This window comes from Colias croceus, chromosome 23 (genome assembly GCF_905220415.1).
Source record: "Colias croceus chromosome 23, ilColCroc2.1".
Taxonomy (NCBI): Eukaryota; Metazoa; Arthropoda; class Insecta; order Lepidoptera; family Pieridae; genus Colias; species Colias croceus.
This window is the reverse complement of record NC_059559.1, coordinates 2,053,095-2,072,507: the sequence shown is the minus strand read 5'-3', so window position 1 is coordinate 2,072,507 and position 19,413 is coordinate 2,053,095. Positions and strand designations below refer to the sequence as shown.

The 19,413-nt window shown below is 33.5% G+C and overlaps 1 protein-coding gene across 1 annotated transcript; it reads right to left on the bottom strand.

Annotated features, from left to right (window-relative positions):
- Positions 1–2,688: 2,688 nt before the first annotated feature.
- Positions 2,689–19,091, bottom strand: LOC123702551. Its single transcript, XM_045650328.1, has 10 exons — positions 19,034–19,091; positions 15,252–15,278; positions 14,054–14,196; positions 13,163–13,227; positions 12,342–12,494; positions 6,911–6,996; positions 6,073–6,155; positions 4,876–4,968; positions 4,206–4,296; positions 2,689–3,370 (listed from the first exon to the last, which is right to left on the bottom strand). The coding sequence occupies exons 1-10, from the start codon at positions 19,089–19,091 to the stop codon at positions 3,243–3,245; spliced, it is 927 nt and encodes a 308-aa protein (XP_045506284.1). The 3' UTR covers positions 2,689–3,242.
- Positions 19,092–19,413: the final 322 nt, after the last annotated feature.

Below are 19,413 nucleotides of genomic sequence, written 5' to 3'. Positions count from 1 at the left end.
TTCCTTTCTGTATCACACAATAAATCTAATTTTATATATTTTTCTATAGAATATCTAGATATGTTAGAACAATTAGCGCGGGACGTATAAGAACGGAGCAAATATATTTGCAAAAAAATGTTGAAAACAAGAAAAAAATAATAAATACACACACAGACATAAAATATAATTTGTATGTGTATGTCATTATTATCATCACATTTTTGTAGTCAATAAAAAAAATTGTCTATTTTTTTCTTCAAATAAATATATGCATTTTGCACCAAATACGCGATTGGAATAGAAATAATGGTAATTACTTAATAATTATTTATATTTATAATTTAATTTGAAAAGAAAATGCATTGAAATAAATTAATAGGAACTACAATATGTATCGTTAAATACAATAAAAGGAAATAAAAAAGCATACAATTACGAATAAATAAACATATAAAATTTTAGGGAAAAATTTTAACATAAAAAAAGGATGCTTTTTTAACTAAAGAACGGCTGGACCGATTCCAATAATCTTTGGTTTTTTAACATATTTTCCACCTATAAAGCATGTGAACATGCATATAAGGAATTTAAACATATGAAAAGTGGTATTTTGTAGAATTAAAATTGTTTATTGAATGAATAAAAATATAATCTACGAGTTATACATATCTTTATATATAAAAATGAATCGCAAAATGTGTTGGTAAGCGCATAACCCGAGAACGGCTGAACCGATTTCGATAATTCTTTTTTTATTACATTTCTTGAAGTACGAGGATGGATCTTATGTAGAGAAAACGTAAACATGTACCACGGGCGAAGCCGGGGCGGACCGCTAGTATATAATTTTAAAAACTAAACTTAAACTTGGATAAATTAATAAATTGAATCGCCAAATGTGTTGCTATAACTCAAGAACGGCTCAACCAATTCGGATATTAACGTAAAAACGATATTTCACTTAAATTAATCTTAAATAGCTTTCACATAATAAATAGATAGGGCGGGCGAAGCCGGGGCGGACCGCTAGTGTATAATATATACCTATTATTTGGGATTTCGTTAAAAATGGCGGACGTTCAACACTATACTTAATATGATAATTGTAAAAAAAAATGTTTTACAAAAGCTAAAAATGCGTATAAAAAGCTATTAATATTTTAAAAAGTTCAGTTTTTTCTGTTTATAATAATCTATATTAATATGTATTATAAATGCGAAAGTAACTCTGTCTGTTACTCAATCACGCCTTAACTACTGAACCAATTTGCATGAAATTTGGTATAGAGATATTTTGATACCCGAGAAAGGACATAGGATAGGTTTTATCCCGGAAATCCCATGGGAACGGGAACTATGCGGATTTTTCTTTGAAAACGCGGGCGAGGCCGCAGGCGGACAGCTAGTTATATATTTATTATTAGCCTTTGATCAGACTCATGTACAACTTGGGGTAGAGTGGCCATAGAAAGGCCCGAATGGAAGAGATTGGAGGAGGCCTTTGCCAACTGGCAAACGGACACGCAGAGATGGATCAAACCTACCATATATAATACATACATGAGTCTGATCAAAGGCTAGTTATAATCAATAAATATTATCTTTATAATAAAAATGAATCGCTAAATGTGTTTTTGATCGCATAACTCGAGAACGGCTGAACCGATTTCGTTAATATTTTTTATAATATTCCTTGAAGAACGAGGATGGATCTTATGGAGAGAAAACGTAAATATGTACCACGGGCGAAGCCGGGGTGGACCACTAGTAGATAAAATTATTATAGGCTTACTTTCAGCTTAGCTAAATTAATAAAGTGAATCGCTAAATGTGTTGCCATAACTCTAGAACGGCTCAACCAATTCGGATATTTTTTTAACGTAAAAACGACATTTCGTTAAATTAATCTTAAATAGCTTTCACATAATAAATATATAGAAATAAAACTAAGCAATTTCACACAACCTATCTTTCGAAGCGAGACGTATCATTTTAAGTCTAACATTAAAATAATTATTAAATAATCACAGATAAATAGGAAAAATATGTGCGCAAAGCAAATTCACAACAAAGTCAAATTACAAAATCTATGAAATATAAATAAAAAGTTAAATTAAACTTAAAATATAGAAAATAATATCTTGTCAGAATCAAATCGTACTATCAAATATTTTATGTTTAGTTCAAAAAAAAAAAACATTCAACATACTTAATAAATTAAAAACAATATTCAGAATTAAGAATACTGTCGAGAATCTGTCATAATACATTCTAGAATCAAATGCATACTATAATCAAACATTGGACACAATCCAACACAGTAGAGTTATGTGCTTTTATACAATATTTATAAATTTATAATTAAAAATACATTTGAGATACTATTTTATAAACGAACATAAGAAGACTATTATATTTTTTAATAAAATGACAAATTGTAGTTGAATTGTAATGAACATTGAACGCTGTAATTTCCTGTAATTAAAGGTACAGTAGATTATGTATTTTAATAAGATGTAATAAACGTGAACTGTGTCCTTTGTTGGAAATTCTATAATAATAAATAAATAAATAAATAAATAAATAAATAAAACTAGGCGCTTTTTTACAGAACACGATATTCATAATCTAGAATACTGTTATGTATTATAAAATCAAATATTACAACCAGAATACTGCTTAAACACAATATAAAAGCATGTATTCCTTCAAAACACTCAAAAGAACTTTCTATGTGTTAATCAATCATTGAACACAATCCAATACAGTAGAGTTATGTGCTTTTATATAATATTTATAAATTTATAACTAAAAATACATTTGAGATACTATTTTATAAACGAACATAAGAAGACTATTATAAAACTAGACGCTTTTTTACAGAACACGATATTCATAATCTAGAATACTGTATTATAAAATCAAATATTACAACCAGAATACTGCTTAAACACAATATAAAAATAAAATAATAACTTAAATCAGAATACCGGCATGTATTCCTTCAAAACACTCAAAATAACTTTCTATATGGTGTAAACTACGCGTAGAATACACTCCAGAATAAACTCTTGCATCGAGTAAACCATGTGGAATATATTTCGGATGATTATGAATTAACCCGCTAGGATACATTCCAGCATCTAGTATACTCACTAGAATACATTCTAGAATGAAGTATACGGACCAGAATAAATTCCAGAATCAAGTATACAGTCCAGAATACATTCCAGAATGAAATATACCATTCAGAATCAGAATTAAAACGGCGCCGCTTCGTCAAGAGTGTGCAACCAATTGAATATCATCATGTTCCGCTCGTATTTGGACAATGGACGCCCCCTTTCTCTCTCTAGATCAGCGGCGGTGAGAGCCAAGTGTGCTGCTTCTGAAAATTATATTGTTTATATTATATAAATGTGTTTTTTATTTATCTCGAAGTTTTTTTATTAATGCGAAAGTTTGTGAGGATGGATGGATGTTTGTTACTATTTCACGCAAATACTACTGAACCGATTACAATGAAATTTGGTATGTAGCTGAAGATCCAGAATAAGAGATAGACTAATTTTTATATTCTCGTCAATCCTACAGGAAGGGGAACTATGCGGGTTTTTCTTTGAAAACGCGGTCGAAGCTGAATCTTGTTATCTATAAATCCTTATTTCACTACATAGTATAAAAAATAGTCGCTTCCCGCCGCCTGTGTGTCTGTACGCTTAGATCTTTAGAATAACGCAACAGATTTTGGTGGGATTTTTTATAGAGAGCGATTTAAGGGGAAGGGAAAGTATATAATTAAAGTTTTAGACAAAGTGGGCGAAGCCTCGAGCGGAAAGCTAGTATAATATTGTCAATGCGAAAGTGACTCAATCGTCCGTCTGTATGTCTCTTCTTAACGCCTCAACTACTGAACCGTTTCGATGAAATTTTAACCAGCAATAGCTTGAGACCTAATAAAAGACATAGTATAGATTTTATCCCAGAAAATCCCACGGGAACTTACATGTTTGTATATATAGTTTGCTATAAATAAATTTGTTTGTTTGTTTGAACGCGCTTATCTCAGGAACTACTGGTCCGATTTGAAAAATTCTTTCGGTGTTAGATAGGCCATTTATCGAGGAAGGCTATAGGCTATTATATCATCACGCTAAGACCAACAGGAGCGGAGCCACGCGGGTGAAACCGCGGAGCGTAGCTAGTGTACATATTAAACATACCGGGATGCACGTAGTTCGTGTGTTTGTTCGGCACGGTCAGTGTGGTAGGTCCCGGGCCGGACACAGCGCTCACTGCGCTTACGGCAGCCGCCTGGAAGAATAATAATTAATATTTATTAGTATGAAAAAGAAGAAATTGTGAAATGAGGGTACTTGTAAAAAATGTATACCCGTATTTTTCATTTTGTGTTACTTTTTAGTGGTAAAAATAAAAAATTATATTGATAATTGGTTTTTTTAGAGGCTAAAAGTAAAAGCTTCACACACACTAAAATAATAAAAAATCGCTATTTACCTTGTAGGTTAAAAAAAAAGGTAAAATACAAGAGCAAAAGTGAAATGCGGGTACTTGTAAAAAATGTATACCCACATTACTGAAAATTTTTGTTATGGCGTTAGTAAATTTAACAGAAAATCGTTTGAACTTTAATGATTACGACTGCTATTTTGAAGTGAAACTTCTTTAGGCGCGTTGAGAGTAAAATTTCAAGATCGCGTCATGGCGATACCGTCACGTCATGCAGTACGACGATTTTGGTATCGTTGAATCTTGTCGAAGAAGTTTCACTTCTGACACGTGTACAAGGCTTCTTTTTTGTTTTTTTTTCTATTGCGACTATGAAAAAAAAATTGAGTTAAGAGTTCGAAACAGACATACATACAAACATACCTCAAGTTTGTCCAAATTGAATTCCGACTGAGAAACTCTCTCCAGTGCTCGGTATGTGGTCAGCAAACGACGTTTTATGTAACTTTGACGAACCTGAAGAAAAAATAATTATTTTAAGCATCACTACATAGTATAAAACAAAGTCGCTTTCTCTGTCCCTATGTCCCTTTGTATGCTTAAATCTTTAAAACTACGCAGCGGATTTTGATGCCGTTTTTTTTAATAGATAGAGTGATTCAAGAGGAAAGTCTCAGTATACAGTTTATTAGGTTTTAGACAAAGGGGGCGAAGCCACGGGCGGTAAGCTAGTTTCATATAGTTGATGAATATCTAAAAAAAATATTAAAATAATTGAAAATAAATCGATTTCGGATATAAACCCGAGTCTTGTCGGAATTTGGTGATATTAATTGATTACGTGAAGAAATATTAGACGTCAGATTTTAAATCTACACTAATATTATAAAGCTGAAGAGTTTGTTTGTTTGTTTGAACGCGCTAATCACGGGAACTACTGGTCCGATTTGAAAAATTCTTTCGGTGTTAGAAAGTTCATTTATCGAGGAAGGCTATAGGCTATATATCATCACGCTAAGACCAACAGGAGCTGAGCCACGCGGGTGAAACCGCGGGGCTCAGCTAGTGAACGAATAAAAAAATATTTGCTAAAATACTTATTTCTGAATTCATAAAAAGGGAGTATAATCAAATAGACATAAACTCGCTTATTAAAAGATCGTCATAAAAAAACCTTAATTGGAATAAACACTTTATTTAGTGGCAATAACGTTAAAAGTCAATTGCCGTTCATTATAAAACTCTGCCCAATACATTCATAGGCAGAGTTTTGTTTCGGACATTTTTTTAACATTATTGTATACATAATTAAGGTACGAGTAAATTCAATTAAAAAAATAAAAAGACGTGTGTCACTCGGGGACTGCCGCGGTAAAGCTATTGCATGCTATGCCTTCAAGCCACACCTCCGCCCGTCGGAGTGGGGAGCGTGAGGTTTTTTCGTTACGGAATTTCTCGATTCGGTCCCCGCGCTCAAGGCCCGCGATAGAAGCTATGCCATAGCTTAATAATAACTGTATCACAATTATTGTATCGTTTTGTTTCTTTTCTTATATTATGTATGTACAATAAAGTGTAATAAAATAAAAATAAAAATAAATAAAAATATTATACGTTTACCTTTTTATTGTCCGTCGGTAATGTTTTTTGCACCGAAGTTATTGGATGAGCGCGTTGCGGCGACGGCAGTTGAGACCCACCTACTAAAGTCAATAGTTTATATCCTTTAAAACTAGTTTATTATATTATTATTAAATCTTTCTATTTCTAATGGCCGACGTCTTATGGTTAGTTTCTATGTTTTTTATAAAAAAAAAAAAATCTTTATAAAATACTAGCGGTCCGCCCCGGCTTCGCCCGTGGTACATATTTCGCAATAAAAGGTAGCCTATGTCCTTTCTCGGATATCAAAATATCTCCATACCAAATTTCATGCAAATTGGTTCCGTAGTTTAGGCGTGATTGAGTAACAGACAGACAGACAGAGTTACTTTCGCATTTATAAAGTAAGTATGGATAAATAAAAAATCACAAACTTTATTATTTCATCACTTAATGTGCAAAACTCAAAAACGGCTCGACCGATTCGGCTTATATATTTAAGACAGAAAGAACAAAAAAAATGATAAAGTTTGATAACTATAAGTAACTAGCTGTTCCCCGCGGTTTCACCCGCATTGCTCCGCTCTTGTTGGTCTTAGCGTGATGATATATAGCCTATAGCCTTCCTTGATAAATGGGCTATCTAACGCCGAAAGAATTTTTAAATCGGACCAGTAGTTCCCGAGATTAGCGCGTTGAAACAAACAAACAAACTCTTCAGGTTTATAATAGTAGTATAGATAATAATAATTATTACAAAAAAAAATTTAATCCTATTTTCCATCACAAAAACGGGATTTTTTATTCCTACTCCCAAACTGATAGGATTTCGTTCAAAAAGGTAGCTAAATCTCACCGGCCACCCATGTGCTACAGGATCGTGACGCTGCGTTCAAAGTGAGAGCTTCCAGCGCCGCGCACAAACCGACTTCTGAAGTCGCACTGAAATTATTAAATAAAAAATTAATTAATAATAAATATACATATAATATAATAAATCTGTAGAAGGGTCAATTCTGTACATTGAAAATATTGAAAAAATAAATACCAGGGGGTGTTACTGGATCGATACCAAACCCAAATATGTGATTTAAAAAATTTTTGTCTGTCTGTCTGTCTGTATGTGAAGGCATCACGTGAAAACTAACTGTTCGATTTCAATGAAACTTGGTATAATTATACCTTATTATCCTAGGCGTAAAATAGGATACTTTTTATCCTGGAAAAATACGTAGAAAAAAAAAATCTTAATTTTTCAGTTTTATCCATAGACGTTGTTCTGTAGTAGGTACCGCGAACACACGTTGCGTATAATATTATAGGCCTAGCCGTATTTGGGTCCAATAGATATTAATTATAAGATGAATAAGAGCAGTGGTGGCTCAGTGGTGAGACCTCGGACTTCGAATCGATAAGTCCGTGGTTCGAGACCAGGCGAGCGCGCAGGAAATAAATTGATTTTTCAATTTATCTGCGCATGTTGTAACATCACCACTGCTCGAACGGTGAAGGAAAACATCGTGAGGAAACCGACATGTCGAAGAATTAAAAAGTTCGACGACATGTGTCATCCGCCAACCCGCACTTGGCCAGCGTGGTGGATTATGGCCTGTACCCTCATAGGAGGCCCGTGTCCCAGCAGTGGGAACGTATATGGGCTGATGATGATGATGATGATGATGATTGTCAGAGTTACTCAAAATGGAGAAATAAACCATCCACGCCAAGACCGACAACCGCGCGGACGGAATCGCGGGCGGAAGCTAGTAATAAATATGTATAGAAATTAGAGTTTTTAACGCTTTTTAAATATTTCATTTTAAAATTTAAATCTTTTAAAGACCTTTCATTTCTAATTTCTAATTAATGTATAATATGTACTCGCATAATATCAAACACATGAAAATACAAATCATCTATACATATAATAAAATCGTAGGAAAGTCAAAACTGTACATTGAATATTTTTTTAAAAGAATACATAATCCATGATCTATAATCGATATAGAAGCCAAAAACATAGTTTTTAGAATTTTTGTCTGTTTGTCTGTTTGTCTGTTTGTCGGTTTGTCTGTTTGTCTGTTTGTCTGTATATTTGTCCGAGCTAATCTCGAAAAGTACCGCATAGATTGACTTCAAATTTTGCATGAATATTACTAACAGGTCGGGTGAGGCTTTTATATACACATTATCATGCTATCACCTCCGGGGGAGGAGCTGGGGCCTTAGCCAAACGGCAAAACGCCAAGGAATAGAATACGCTATCGATAGAAATTGACATAAGCGTATGATGTTTTGCATAAGGATTCGGTCACCCTACCAACGACAACGACGACTACGAACAAAATTTTCATCCAGTCGCAATTAAATAAAATTGCGCAAAACACAATTAAAAATGAAATTTAAGAATATCCTGTCGTATTGGTGTTTGGAAAAAAAAAATTTTGAGATCAATGGATAAACAAACAGCTTTTTCATAGAAACGGTGGCTCCTAGAAAAAAATGTATTGAACCTTTTTTATAGATAATTAGATTATATACAATTTTGGTTCAGGTGATTGTATGATAAACTTACCGTCTCGGCGAAAATCGCAAAAAACCCTATTTCTTTTTATTAATTGACCTCGAATTTTTTTATTCCTGAGTACCAGAATGACGGGAGATTTTAATATTGATTTTGAACAAATTTCGGCAAGATTGGAACTTTGGTCGTGGTCGTCTGCGTCGTTGGTAGTGTGATCGAACCATTACCAAAATGTCATGAGCTTATGTCAATAATTAGCGTTAGCAGTTTCTATTCCATGGCGTTACGTACGTTTGTCTAAGGCCCCTGTGAACCTTTATTTTTCTAACGTATTCCGTGTATTACACAGCTTACAATCTAAAGACTCATGTTTAAATGTTGTTTTTGGGTAAGCCACGCTATTATCTAGCTTTACACTATAAAAACTACGTCATTTACGTAATTTTGGCAGAGAAACAGTTTAATGAATCTTAGTAGTATAAAGACAAATTTGAAACAGCGCCATCTATGAGACTTCATTAAAATCAAATCAATTTATATGTTTAACGCTTCTTGCAAATTTATAATTAAAAATTAAATAATATGATGTTGGTGGGGTTTTTAATTGTACTTATTTATTTAACTTTTTAACCCATGTCTTCCCAGAGTCCACTTCAGGTGCTTATATTTTATGTAAATATACTAAATAAAATTTTACAAGTGAGGGTAGATGTTTATTATTTGATGTCAAACAAGACACTATTAACAGTTAATTGTGACATTTAAAAAAATCCTTCTTGCGTTCCCACAAAAGGTAAGTTGTAGCTTTTATATTTATTCTTTATTAATTAATTATATAGTTAGACATTCAATTCTAATTCTAATATAGTTAGACATTCAATTCTAATTAAAAACTCTAACTAAATAATTATTAATTAATTATTTAGTTAGAGTTTTTAATTAGAATTGAAGTTACGACAAAATAAGAAAATGATGAAATTTTATTTTTATGTATAACTTTTACAAGACTATATTAAACGCCCAAAGAAGGTCACTTTAGTTCTTGATAGAATTTTATTTGTTAGTAGCTTTTTAATAAAATTAGGTAAAGTAATCTTTTCATTTTTTTTATTTACAGATTCAATGTTCATAAAAATTAACGATTTGCATGAGGATGTAGTAGAAATAAGTATCCTGGCGCGTGGTCAATTGTTGACTAAAGTTAATTTCCAACGTATGGTACAATCATTGGAAGAATCTTGGGTAATTTTAAAAGGATATTTTTCGGGAATGAGAAAAGGGGCAGCCAACCACGTATCAGCGTGCGTGCGTGAGAATCTACCTACGTTTTAGTACCAAAAAAAATGTTATTTTGAAACGTAAATATTGCACTCACAACTACTGTACAAGTATGATTTTTAATCGTGCTTTACTGTCATCTGATTGTTTTATTATCATTATGGCTATCGCGGTACAGATCGTACTGGGATCAGAGTACATATTATTATTTATCAATTGGTGTGGTAATATACGTACCACACCAAGTAAAATATTTACAATCATACCAAATGGATTAACACGGTATGTACATAAGGCGGTCTTATCGCTTACTAGCGATCTCTTCCAGACTGCCCAAGGTAAGAGATAAAGAATTATACTCATGATCCAGCAATTTTCAACCGAAAAAGAAGTTTTTCTGTAATTGGTAGCTGTTGTTTCATTTATTTATTTTAAATACCTAATTTTACTTTTATATTTGCCCATTTGCATTACATTCAGCTTTCATAAAACTTATAAAAATTTTATGTTTATTTCTGTCTAATATAAATACTCTTTTTTAGATATAAATAACAAAAACAACTTTTTTATTAAAATTTAGTACCTTGGGAAGATCTCTATGTGTTATTAGAACAATACATAAAGGAAATTATGTTACGATTTTATACAATGAAAATATGTAAAAAAATATTAGCAGGTGTAATTATTAAATTGATCCCGAACTCAAAACTGTACTTAGTTAATTTTTTTTTGTCATTTAGTGTTTAATTCATGTCAATTGGTTCATTAATAAAAAAAATTATGATCATTTAAATAATCACGGCGAACATTTGCTCATTCATGTACAAGGTGTAATCGTTCAGTGTGCACAGGCGATTTTTTTTTTTGTAAGTATTACAGATAACAAAAAACTTTAAACTGATATCGAAAGTACTTAACCTAATAATGGCCGTAATCATTTTTTTTAAATAAATCGAGAAATATAAAAAAAAAACATCTTTAAACCCTCCCATACATTAAGTACATAATATGAAATATGAATATCCCATATACATTTAATATGAAAGGTTTTAGCTTTCTTTTTCTTTTTTTGATTGTCTGCTTTAATTACTTCGCAAATTTGAAGTGCCATTTTCCACGATTTTTCCGGATATTTTCCAGATATTTCCCAGGCATTTTCCAGGCATTTCCCAAGCATTTTCCGGACATTCCCTGACATTTTTCCGGGGATTTCCAGGCATTTTCCACGCTTTTTCCGGACATTTTCACGCATTTTCCCGGGATTTTCCAGGCATTTTCCACGCCTTTTCCGGACATTTTCACGCATTTTTTGAATATTTTCCGGGCATTTTCTGGGCATCTCTCAGACATTTTCCGGGGATTTTCCAGGCATTTTCCACGCTTTTCCCGGATATTTTCCAGACATTTCCCTGGCATTTTCCGGAGATTTTCCAGGCATTTTCCACGCTTTTTCCGAACATTTTCACGCATTTTCCGGATATTTTCCGGGTATTTCCCGGACATTTTCACACATTTTCCGGGGGATTTTCCAGATATTTTACAGACATTTTCCGGATATCCCCGGAAAATCTATGAATTGTCTATGGTAGTACGTGTTTACTAAATAATTGTATGTAAAGTAGTAACTACTATGCAGTCGCTATTCCACGCGGACGAAGTCGCGGGCACAGCTAGTGCTTGAATAAAATAAACTCAATAAATTATTGTATGTCTGTCTGATGTATGTCACCAATAATTGGTGACGAATCAAGAATTATTCTTGAGATAAATGTACAAGTATTTACCAGTAGTACTAGCTACCAGCGGCTTCGCCCGCATTTTCAAAGAAAAACCCGCATAGTTCCCGTTCCAGTGGGATTTCCGGGATAAAAAGTAGCCTACGTCTTATTCTGGGTCTTCAGCTACCTACATACCAAATTTCATTGTAATCGGTTCAGTAGTATTTGCGTGAAAGACGAACAAACATCCATCCTCACAAAATTTCGCATTTATAATATAAGTAGGATTTTTGTATTTTTGAGACTGTTAGTACCATAATATAAAAACACACACAATAACAAGTCAATGAATGAATTTTTATTTGATATAATTAATCTGATTATCAAATTAGTAAAATCTCAATTTAAAATAATCACTACAAGAAAATTATCACTCCAAACCACAGAACATATAAAACAGGTTGGAAAGGCATTGTAGGCGGGGTAGACGCGCCAAGGATATGAGCACTGCTCACATCATCATCATGCGTATGATTCGTTCCATTTTAAATCACGTGATCGCGCGGCGCTATGATTGGCTAGATTTGAAATTGCAAATATGGGCGTAAGCGGACTTGCGCGGACTTGGCCACACCCACAGGCGACACCGGTTCTTATAGGAACGGCGAATTATTGCCATTCTAACCTCTTTTATATGTTCTGTGCTCCAAACCAAGCTCCAAACCACCTTTTTACTACAATATGACAATATTAAATATATTACTTACCATCTAACAGGCGCAGCGGGGGCGGAGGCCGACACGTCCCCCGCGCTGAACGACCTGCGGAGCCCGAGCTGAGCGCAGAGGGCGGCGCACCCTGCGAGCAGGTCTCGACACGCGTCTCCTTGTAGGGGAAGCGCGGGGGAGCCCCTACGGAGGCTGAAGGATGAAAAAAAATGAAAGATGAATATGACAAAAATAACAAAAAATCACCAAAAAAAAACATTTTGAAGAAAAGTATCTATATTGGTTCCCAAATTAACAAATATATAAGAATAATAGGTACAGGAGTGCGGGAATACCGTGGTGGAAGCTTTGTAGGTTGGTAAATTTGAAAAAATCCGTCTTTTTCGATAAAAAATTGCCATGGGAGAGATGGTAGGAAGTAGGGGTAGAAGATTTTTGGATAACATCTATATAGGTTGTTAAATAAAGTGTGGTCAATGTCTTATCAAGTAATAGTGGGTCAAACTATATACAGGGTGTAATCGTTAAGTGTGCACAGGCGATTATTCCGTAACTATTGCAGATATCAAAAAACTTTAAACTGATATCGAAAGTACTTAACCTAATGAGTAAAGCGGCCAGAATACATTTTTTAAAATAAAAGGAGAAATATCCAAAAATGTTACATTAAACGCTCGCAGAGAGATTGTTTCTTAATATTAGTACTAAAAAAATGAACTTATTTTTACTATCATTGTAACAATTGGGTTCAAAATTACATAGATTTCCTATTATCTATTTTTAGTTATTCTTTCTTAAATTAGAGAACAGACAGTTAAAAACATGTTGCAAGGAGATAAAGAAACTACCATATGCCATACCTTATAGATTTCCCTTCAGGATTTGGACTGGCCACCCTCAGAGAAGGATCTGGACCCTGGCCGGCCTGAAATATTTAATATTTGCTGTTTAAACAATTAAAGGAATAGTTGTTTTGTTTATTACTATACGTGTCAGAAGCATATCCCTTCACATTATAAGAACAGCCACGGTGCAGTTTTGAAGTGTGACGCACTTAATTTCAAAAATTGGTTTCAACGGGAAAATACTTCAACAACAAAGCAGGAATAAGCAATGCATATAATTCTTTCCAGTCTTTTTAGGGTTCTGTTGTTGTAGTTGTCTTATCTTGAGACCCTCAACTACGCTCATGAATTTTCAAAATAAATAGCTCCATATAGAATTCGCTTATTTTGGAGAACAATTATATTTGCGCGTGCTTGCAACACTGGTTCATCGCGGGATTGACAGTATGCAGAGGCCACACTTCTGATTAGATTAATCTGCGCTTCTGATTATACTAAGAAATTTTGACAGCACTACAGCCATGGTATAGTCGCGCTGCTAAGTCGCTCTAATGTGAAGGCGCTGTTAAAGCTGGAAGTTACAAAATAACTAAGAAAAATATAATATTATAACACACCCTGGAAGCCAGCAGCTTCAACACTCTCGCGTCAGACACGCTGACCAGCATCATGTCGGCACAGCTCCACTGGGAGAGACAATCTAACAAACAACACACATCACTTGGGGCTCTGTTGTGTTCTATTATAAATCCCTGTTAGAGACCCTGTTACTATGTCGGTCTAGCCTCCGAGGAGGTTTCAGTGGGTAAGAATCCCACACACTCTGCTTTCCCCTCGAAAGACGAGTATCTTTGGAGGATATCCTCCCCGTTAACAAAAAAAAAGGTCTACTGGGAGAGAGCTTACCCTAGAAGCCAATAACTTCAACACTCTCGCGTCAGACGCAGCGGAAGACACGCTGAATAACGACAGGTCGGTTGTGACCGACTCGTGCGAGGGGGAGCGGGCTACGCCCACGCCACGCCACCCCTCGCCCGTGCATAGCTCCACTGAAAACGAAATTTACATTTTAGGGTACTTTTGAAAAATGAATATATGAAGAAAAATGATGGTACCGCACTGGTACTGGCGGCCCAGTCACATGGTCGTTAGTCGAACTCGTTGATCACTAATGAGTGTTGTGTAATTTTTCTCTGACCATTTTTCTTTTTGTCCGCCATACTGGTACAACTGACCCAATATTATCTGTCAGTATCTCCCGGCCTATATGCAGCTATACTACGAAAATTGAATGGCTATGGTAGGAAACTATGTAATTGTTTCCACTGATTCTCAGCTATGTGCGATTAAATCCATTTAGCTGTTCTTGTATAAGTAGTGTAAAATGACTTTATTTTATATATATATGTAATAAACATATTAAAAATTAATTTATATTTTATTTTTATATGTTCATCCTACCTCCACCATTTCAAATTTAAAACACATGCATTTTTTTATTACATCAAGAAAAATAATCTATACATATAAGAAAATTAGAGGAAAGACAAATGCATGGATTTACTACAAAATTTGCAATTCAGATAAAACTGCAGGGCACAACTAGTCATTATCTTAAATTAATTATTTACATAAATCAAAGAAAGATTTTAGCATCATTAAAGCAATATGTTGTACTTATCATATTATAATTAAATAATAAGTTAATTTGTTTAAAAAAAAATACACTTTTGAACTCAATAAAAATAGGTACTGCATTTGCATCAGGTAAAATTACATAATACCTACCTATATAATTTATATAACTTTTATGCTAAATTTGATAAAATAAAAAGCCATATACACAATAAGATTATCACGAGGAAGATACTTTAGATCGTTCGATCCAATTTATGTATAGGTAGATATGAACAATAAAAAATAATTCATTTTCTCAGAAAATAAGATAGTGACGATCAACATGGGAGTAAAGAACGTTATGCCTTATTTATATGTTAATAAAAGTATGAATTTGCGCAAAGTACAAGGCTTCTAAATAAAATATTAACTAGGTAAACAAAAACCGGCAATACGACACAATTTTGCAAATAACAAACAAACATACCACTGATGTTGGGATCCACGGTTATAACTAATATTTACACGATTTAGAAATAATTGGACACTAACGAACAACTAAATATGCGTATTATTTGAATAAATATATTTAACGCTTTGCCGAATTATGCAAAAACATACGAAACGATTAAATGCGTCATTTTACAGAAATTTCTCATTTCTGCATTCATCTGTCAATTTTCAATTTTCATGTCAAATGGCGACGTTCCATTTTAGGTGATTTTCTTTCAGAAAGTTACAGACTTGGAAAATTTAAGTTGAGTACTATTATTGTTATAGTAGGAAGTTGGTTAATGATAATATATATTATCGATTAACAACCGTAATTACATAATTATGTGGATACTTTTCATTTAATAATTTAACAGTAAATTCAGATTCGCGCCATCTTTATGGTATTGAAGTAGTTTTAAAGTTGTCATTTACTGTTATTAGTTATAGATAGCGCTAATAGCCACATATTTATTGATATTATATTCTTAGATATAATATACACAGTAAATACCTATATACAAACTATAGAACAATATAATATAATATGATAAGTCTTATGACTATGTATGAATTAATTAATAGGAGCCATTACATAGGTACTAAAAACAAAGGTGTATATAGGTAATTTATTTATTCAAACATTATTCGGCACATTATACAATGGAACATACAAGTACATCTTTTCTTTTATCTGTGTAAGCTTAAATTCTGAATAAATAGCATATAAAATAGTTATTTGCGTCGTATTTAAATCGCATCCATAAATATTATTACACTTATTGATTCCATTTGAATCGCTACACGCTATCGTCCAACGTCGAGTTTATCAAGGTATTGCTTCTTTAGGATGCCCTTACATGGCGCTAAAATATAAACTATTAGTGTACATCAATAAATATTAAACAGGGCGAGTGAAGCGAGCCACTATACTTAGCTTACAGTACCTACACTGCACACTGCACTGGTACACACTTTTCATTAGGTTTGGGCAACGACAGATTTGGGCATTGATAGAGCATTTCATATACATGTTCCACATAAATTAATAAAATATATTAGAATGTTCAACATTTTAGGTAAAACATTGGCTGCCCAACCGAAACATTTCTAATCTTTCATTATGAAGCTTTTAAATTTGTGTTAGCAGCAGAAAGTTTTTATCTAATTTTGCTTAAATATGTTTCAAGTACGCGAGTAACTTTCAAACGACGCGAATGCACCAAATTGGATACATTACGGTAGTTGTATACGGGTTTAAAAAAATACTGATAAATATTTGTAAATTTATAAAATGATATCCCAGGCTGAACAGGCATGATCTCTATATCATTATTCAATTACTATAAGTCAGATTTCAAGTTAAAAAATACAGAAAAAAAATTTAAAACACAATGACTGAGTATTAACATTATCTTTAAATTCATTCTTTTTATTTTCATCTATTAATATTTTTGAGTGAATAACAGTCAAACCAAAGACATGGTATTCTCCTAGTGTAGTATAATTTCCATGTAAGCCCACGTTAAACCAAAGCCGAATACATAAACAGAAATAGCGTCAAGTACTATATCATTGTTGTATATATTGCTTTAGTTGTAGGTAAACATTGAATATATGACAGAATAATAAAAAACCATGTGTAGAAAATAAATTGAAACATTAAGCGTAATATGAGACAGATTTTATTTTGAATAGCCCTAAAGTGTCTCAATTACATTTATCTACTTAGTCGGTTACCTATTTTTCCGCTTGCATAATAAATAAAGTAATTTTTAAATTTATAATGGGGTCTATTATGTATCTATTAATATTAATTACAAATTACAATATTATACTCTTATTGAGACGTTAAATATACGAAATATAATATTTTTGTTAGTTCTTGTGAAATATTATAAAAAAGTCAGCTGTCTTATTATGGCAAAATATACTTCAAAATGGGTCGAGCAGTTTTTAAGTTGAATAGTAACAAAAAAAACAAAAGAAAACTTTCCTGTATAATATTAGTATAAGAGCATGTAGCGATAAAGTGATTATATAAAATATAAATATTTGATACAAAAGTTATTCCAATACGATACTTACATAAAGTTAAAATGATTTGTTTTAATAAATACACCCAGACAGTTTTCATTATGCCCCCAATTACTAGCCGTAACGTGAGTAATTCTCACACACACAAAACATGTCACACTCGACGACAGATAAGCGTTGTATGTGTGTGTGCTAATATGAAGGAATATATACTTTTTTTAGAATACTGTTCAATTTATGCAATGGAGTTTTGAAACTTTTTTTTAATAGTTTTTTGTAGTGAAAATGTACATGTAATTTTTTGTATGTGGCAATTTCGACGCTTTTTTTTAAATTTACATATTAGGTTTTTTTGTACAGAATGAAACGGTAATTATGTATTTTACTAAATATTTATGGCAGTTTAGAAGCCTAAATATTTCTTTGTTTGTATGACTTTAGACTTATGTTAAGAAATTATTGCATATACTTACGTAGTACATATTATTACGAAATATGAAATTAATAAAACTTGACAGAATAATAGATTTAAGTACAAAACAAGTACCTACCTAAGTAAATTTTTAAATGAATATACATCATATACGTACCCTATCAGAATTTAACCATAATTTAAACCAAATCATGTGCTACAAGATATTTTTTTTATATGGTTTAGTATTTCAAGAGGTATTAAGAGTCAAACAAACAAAATTGTCACAAAGAATAATTCGTTTCCCTACTTTTAAAAATCTCATATTTATTTCTACAGTCGTTTTGTTTCAGCGTAAAAACAATACCTATACTTAGGTATGTACCTATGTTGCAATTTAACAGGTTTAATACTTATTGTATTACCAAGGTCATGATGATAATTATTATTATAAAGTACATAATTTATATATAAATGTCATAACTAGTATCATCTAGTTTTATATTAGGTATCTATGGTATCTAGGGCATGCACCCGGGTTTACCCGGTTCCGAAAAACCCGGATAAACCCGGGTTTTTTGAAGATCTTGAGAACCGGGTCTGAATAGCTTGAAACCCGGTTCTCCCGGTTCCGACCAAAATATTAAAATATAAAGTATTATTTATATTTTGCTGCAACGTCAGACTCACGTGCATCGCGAATTTTCGTGCCACGCCTCAAGCGTGGCTCTGATTGGTTGTCTAACCTTAGATGCTATAAGTTTCCTACGGATGTATTACCAAAAAAAATTAGGCTTCAAAAATGACAAAAAATAGGCTACTGAAATATTTTCATTCGATTTGTCGTGAATTTGAAATGCTATTTCATTACTTAATGATCTAAGGTTTCATAATATATTGATCCTGTCATGTTTTTGTTTTTGGTATCAAGCTGAAATTTATATCGAATACTCAAGTCTTCGGTCCCTTGATGCTGTAAAAAAGTCAAACTCACAAGCCAACGCATCAAAAGATACAGACGTAAATGCTGTAAATTTTCGAAAATTTCGACATTCGCATGGGACTCTAAACCTACAGGGTACTTCTCATGAACACAGAGCCTCTAAATTTGGTAAAAGTAACGTCTTATAACACAGATAAATAAAAAATTGCTAGAAACATATATTTTCAAAGTTACAACAATATAAAAAATAGCGCGAGTCCGACTCGCACTTGGCCGGTTTTTTGCTTTACAGTTTACAGTCATGGGCGTAGCTAGCCATGGGCTCAAGGTGGGGCAACAATAAAAAAATAATATGTAACTAGCAACTGTATGTACCCAAAGTCACATCCAGGTCTTCGAACCTCAAATGCCGGTGGCACGGCCGGCGGCTGCGCCGCCGGCATTTGCGAAGGCATTTGCGAAGGCATTTGCGAAGGCATTTGCGAAGGCATTTGCGAAGGCATTTGCGAAGGCATTTGCGAAGGCATTTGCGAAGGCATTTGCGAAGGCATTTGCGAAGGCATTTGCGAAGGCATTTGCGAAGGCATTTGCGAACGCGCTTGCGAACGCGCTTGCGTACGCGCTTGCGAACGCGCTTGCGAACGCGCCTGCGAACGCGCCTGCGAACGCGCCTGCGAACGCGCCTGCGAACGCGCCTGCGAACGCGCCTGCGAACGCGCCTGCGAACGCGCCTGCGAACGCGCCTGCGAACGCGCCTGCGAACGC

What these genes read in the sequence shown, in the direction of transcription:
- LOC123702551 (XM_045650328.1), bottom strand. Translation starts at nt 19,091, where the DNA reads ATGCCGGCGGCGCAGCCGCCGGCCGTGCCACCGGCATTTGAGGTTCGA. An exon ending in CCCGCTGCGCCTGTTAGATG is followed by an intron (nt 6,997 to 12,341) that starts GTAAGTAATATA and finishes TAATAATTTCAG; the next exon opens with TGCGACTTCAGAAGTCGGTT. An exon ending in TACCGACGGACAATAAAAAG is followed by an intron (nt 4,969 to 6,072) that starts GTAAACGTATAA and finishes TTTTTTCTTCAG; the next exon opens with GTTCGTCAAAGTTACATAAA.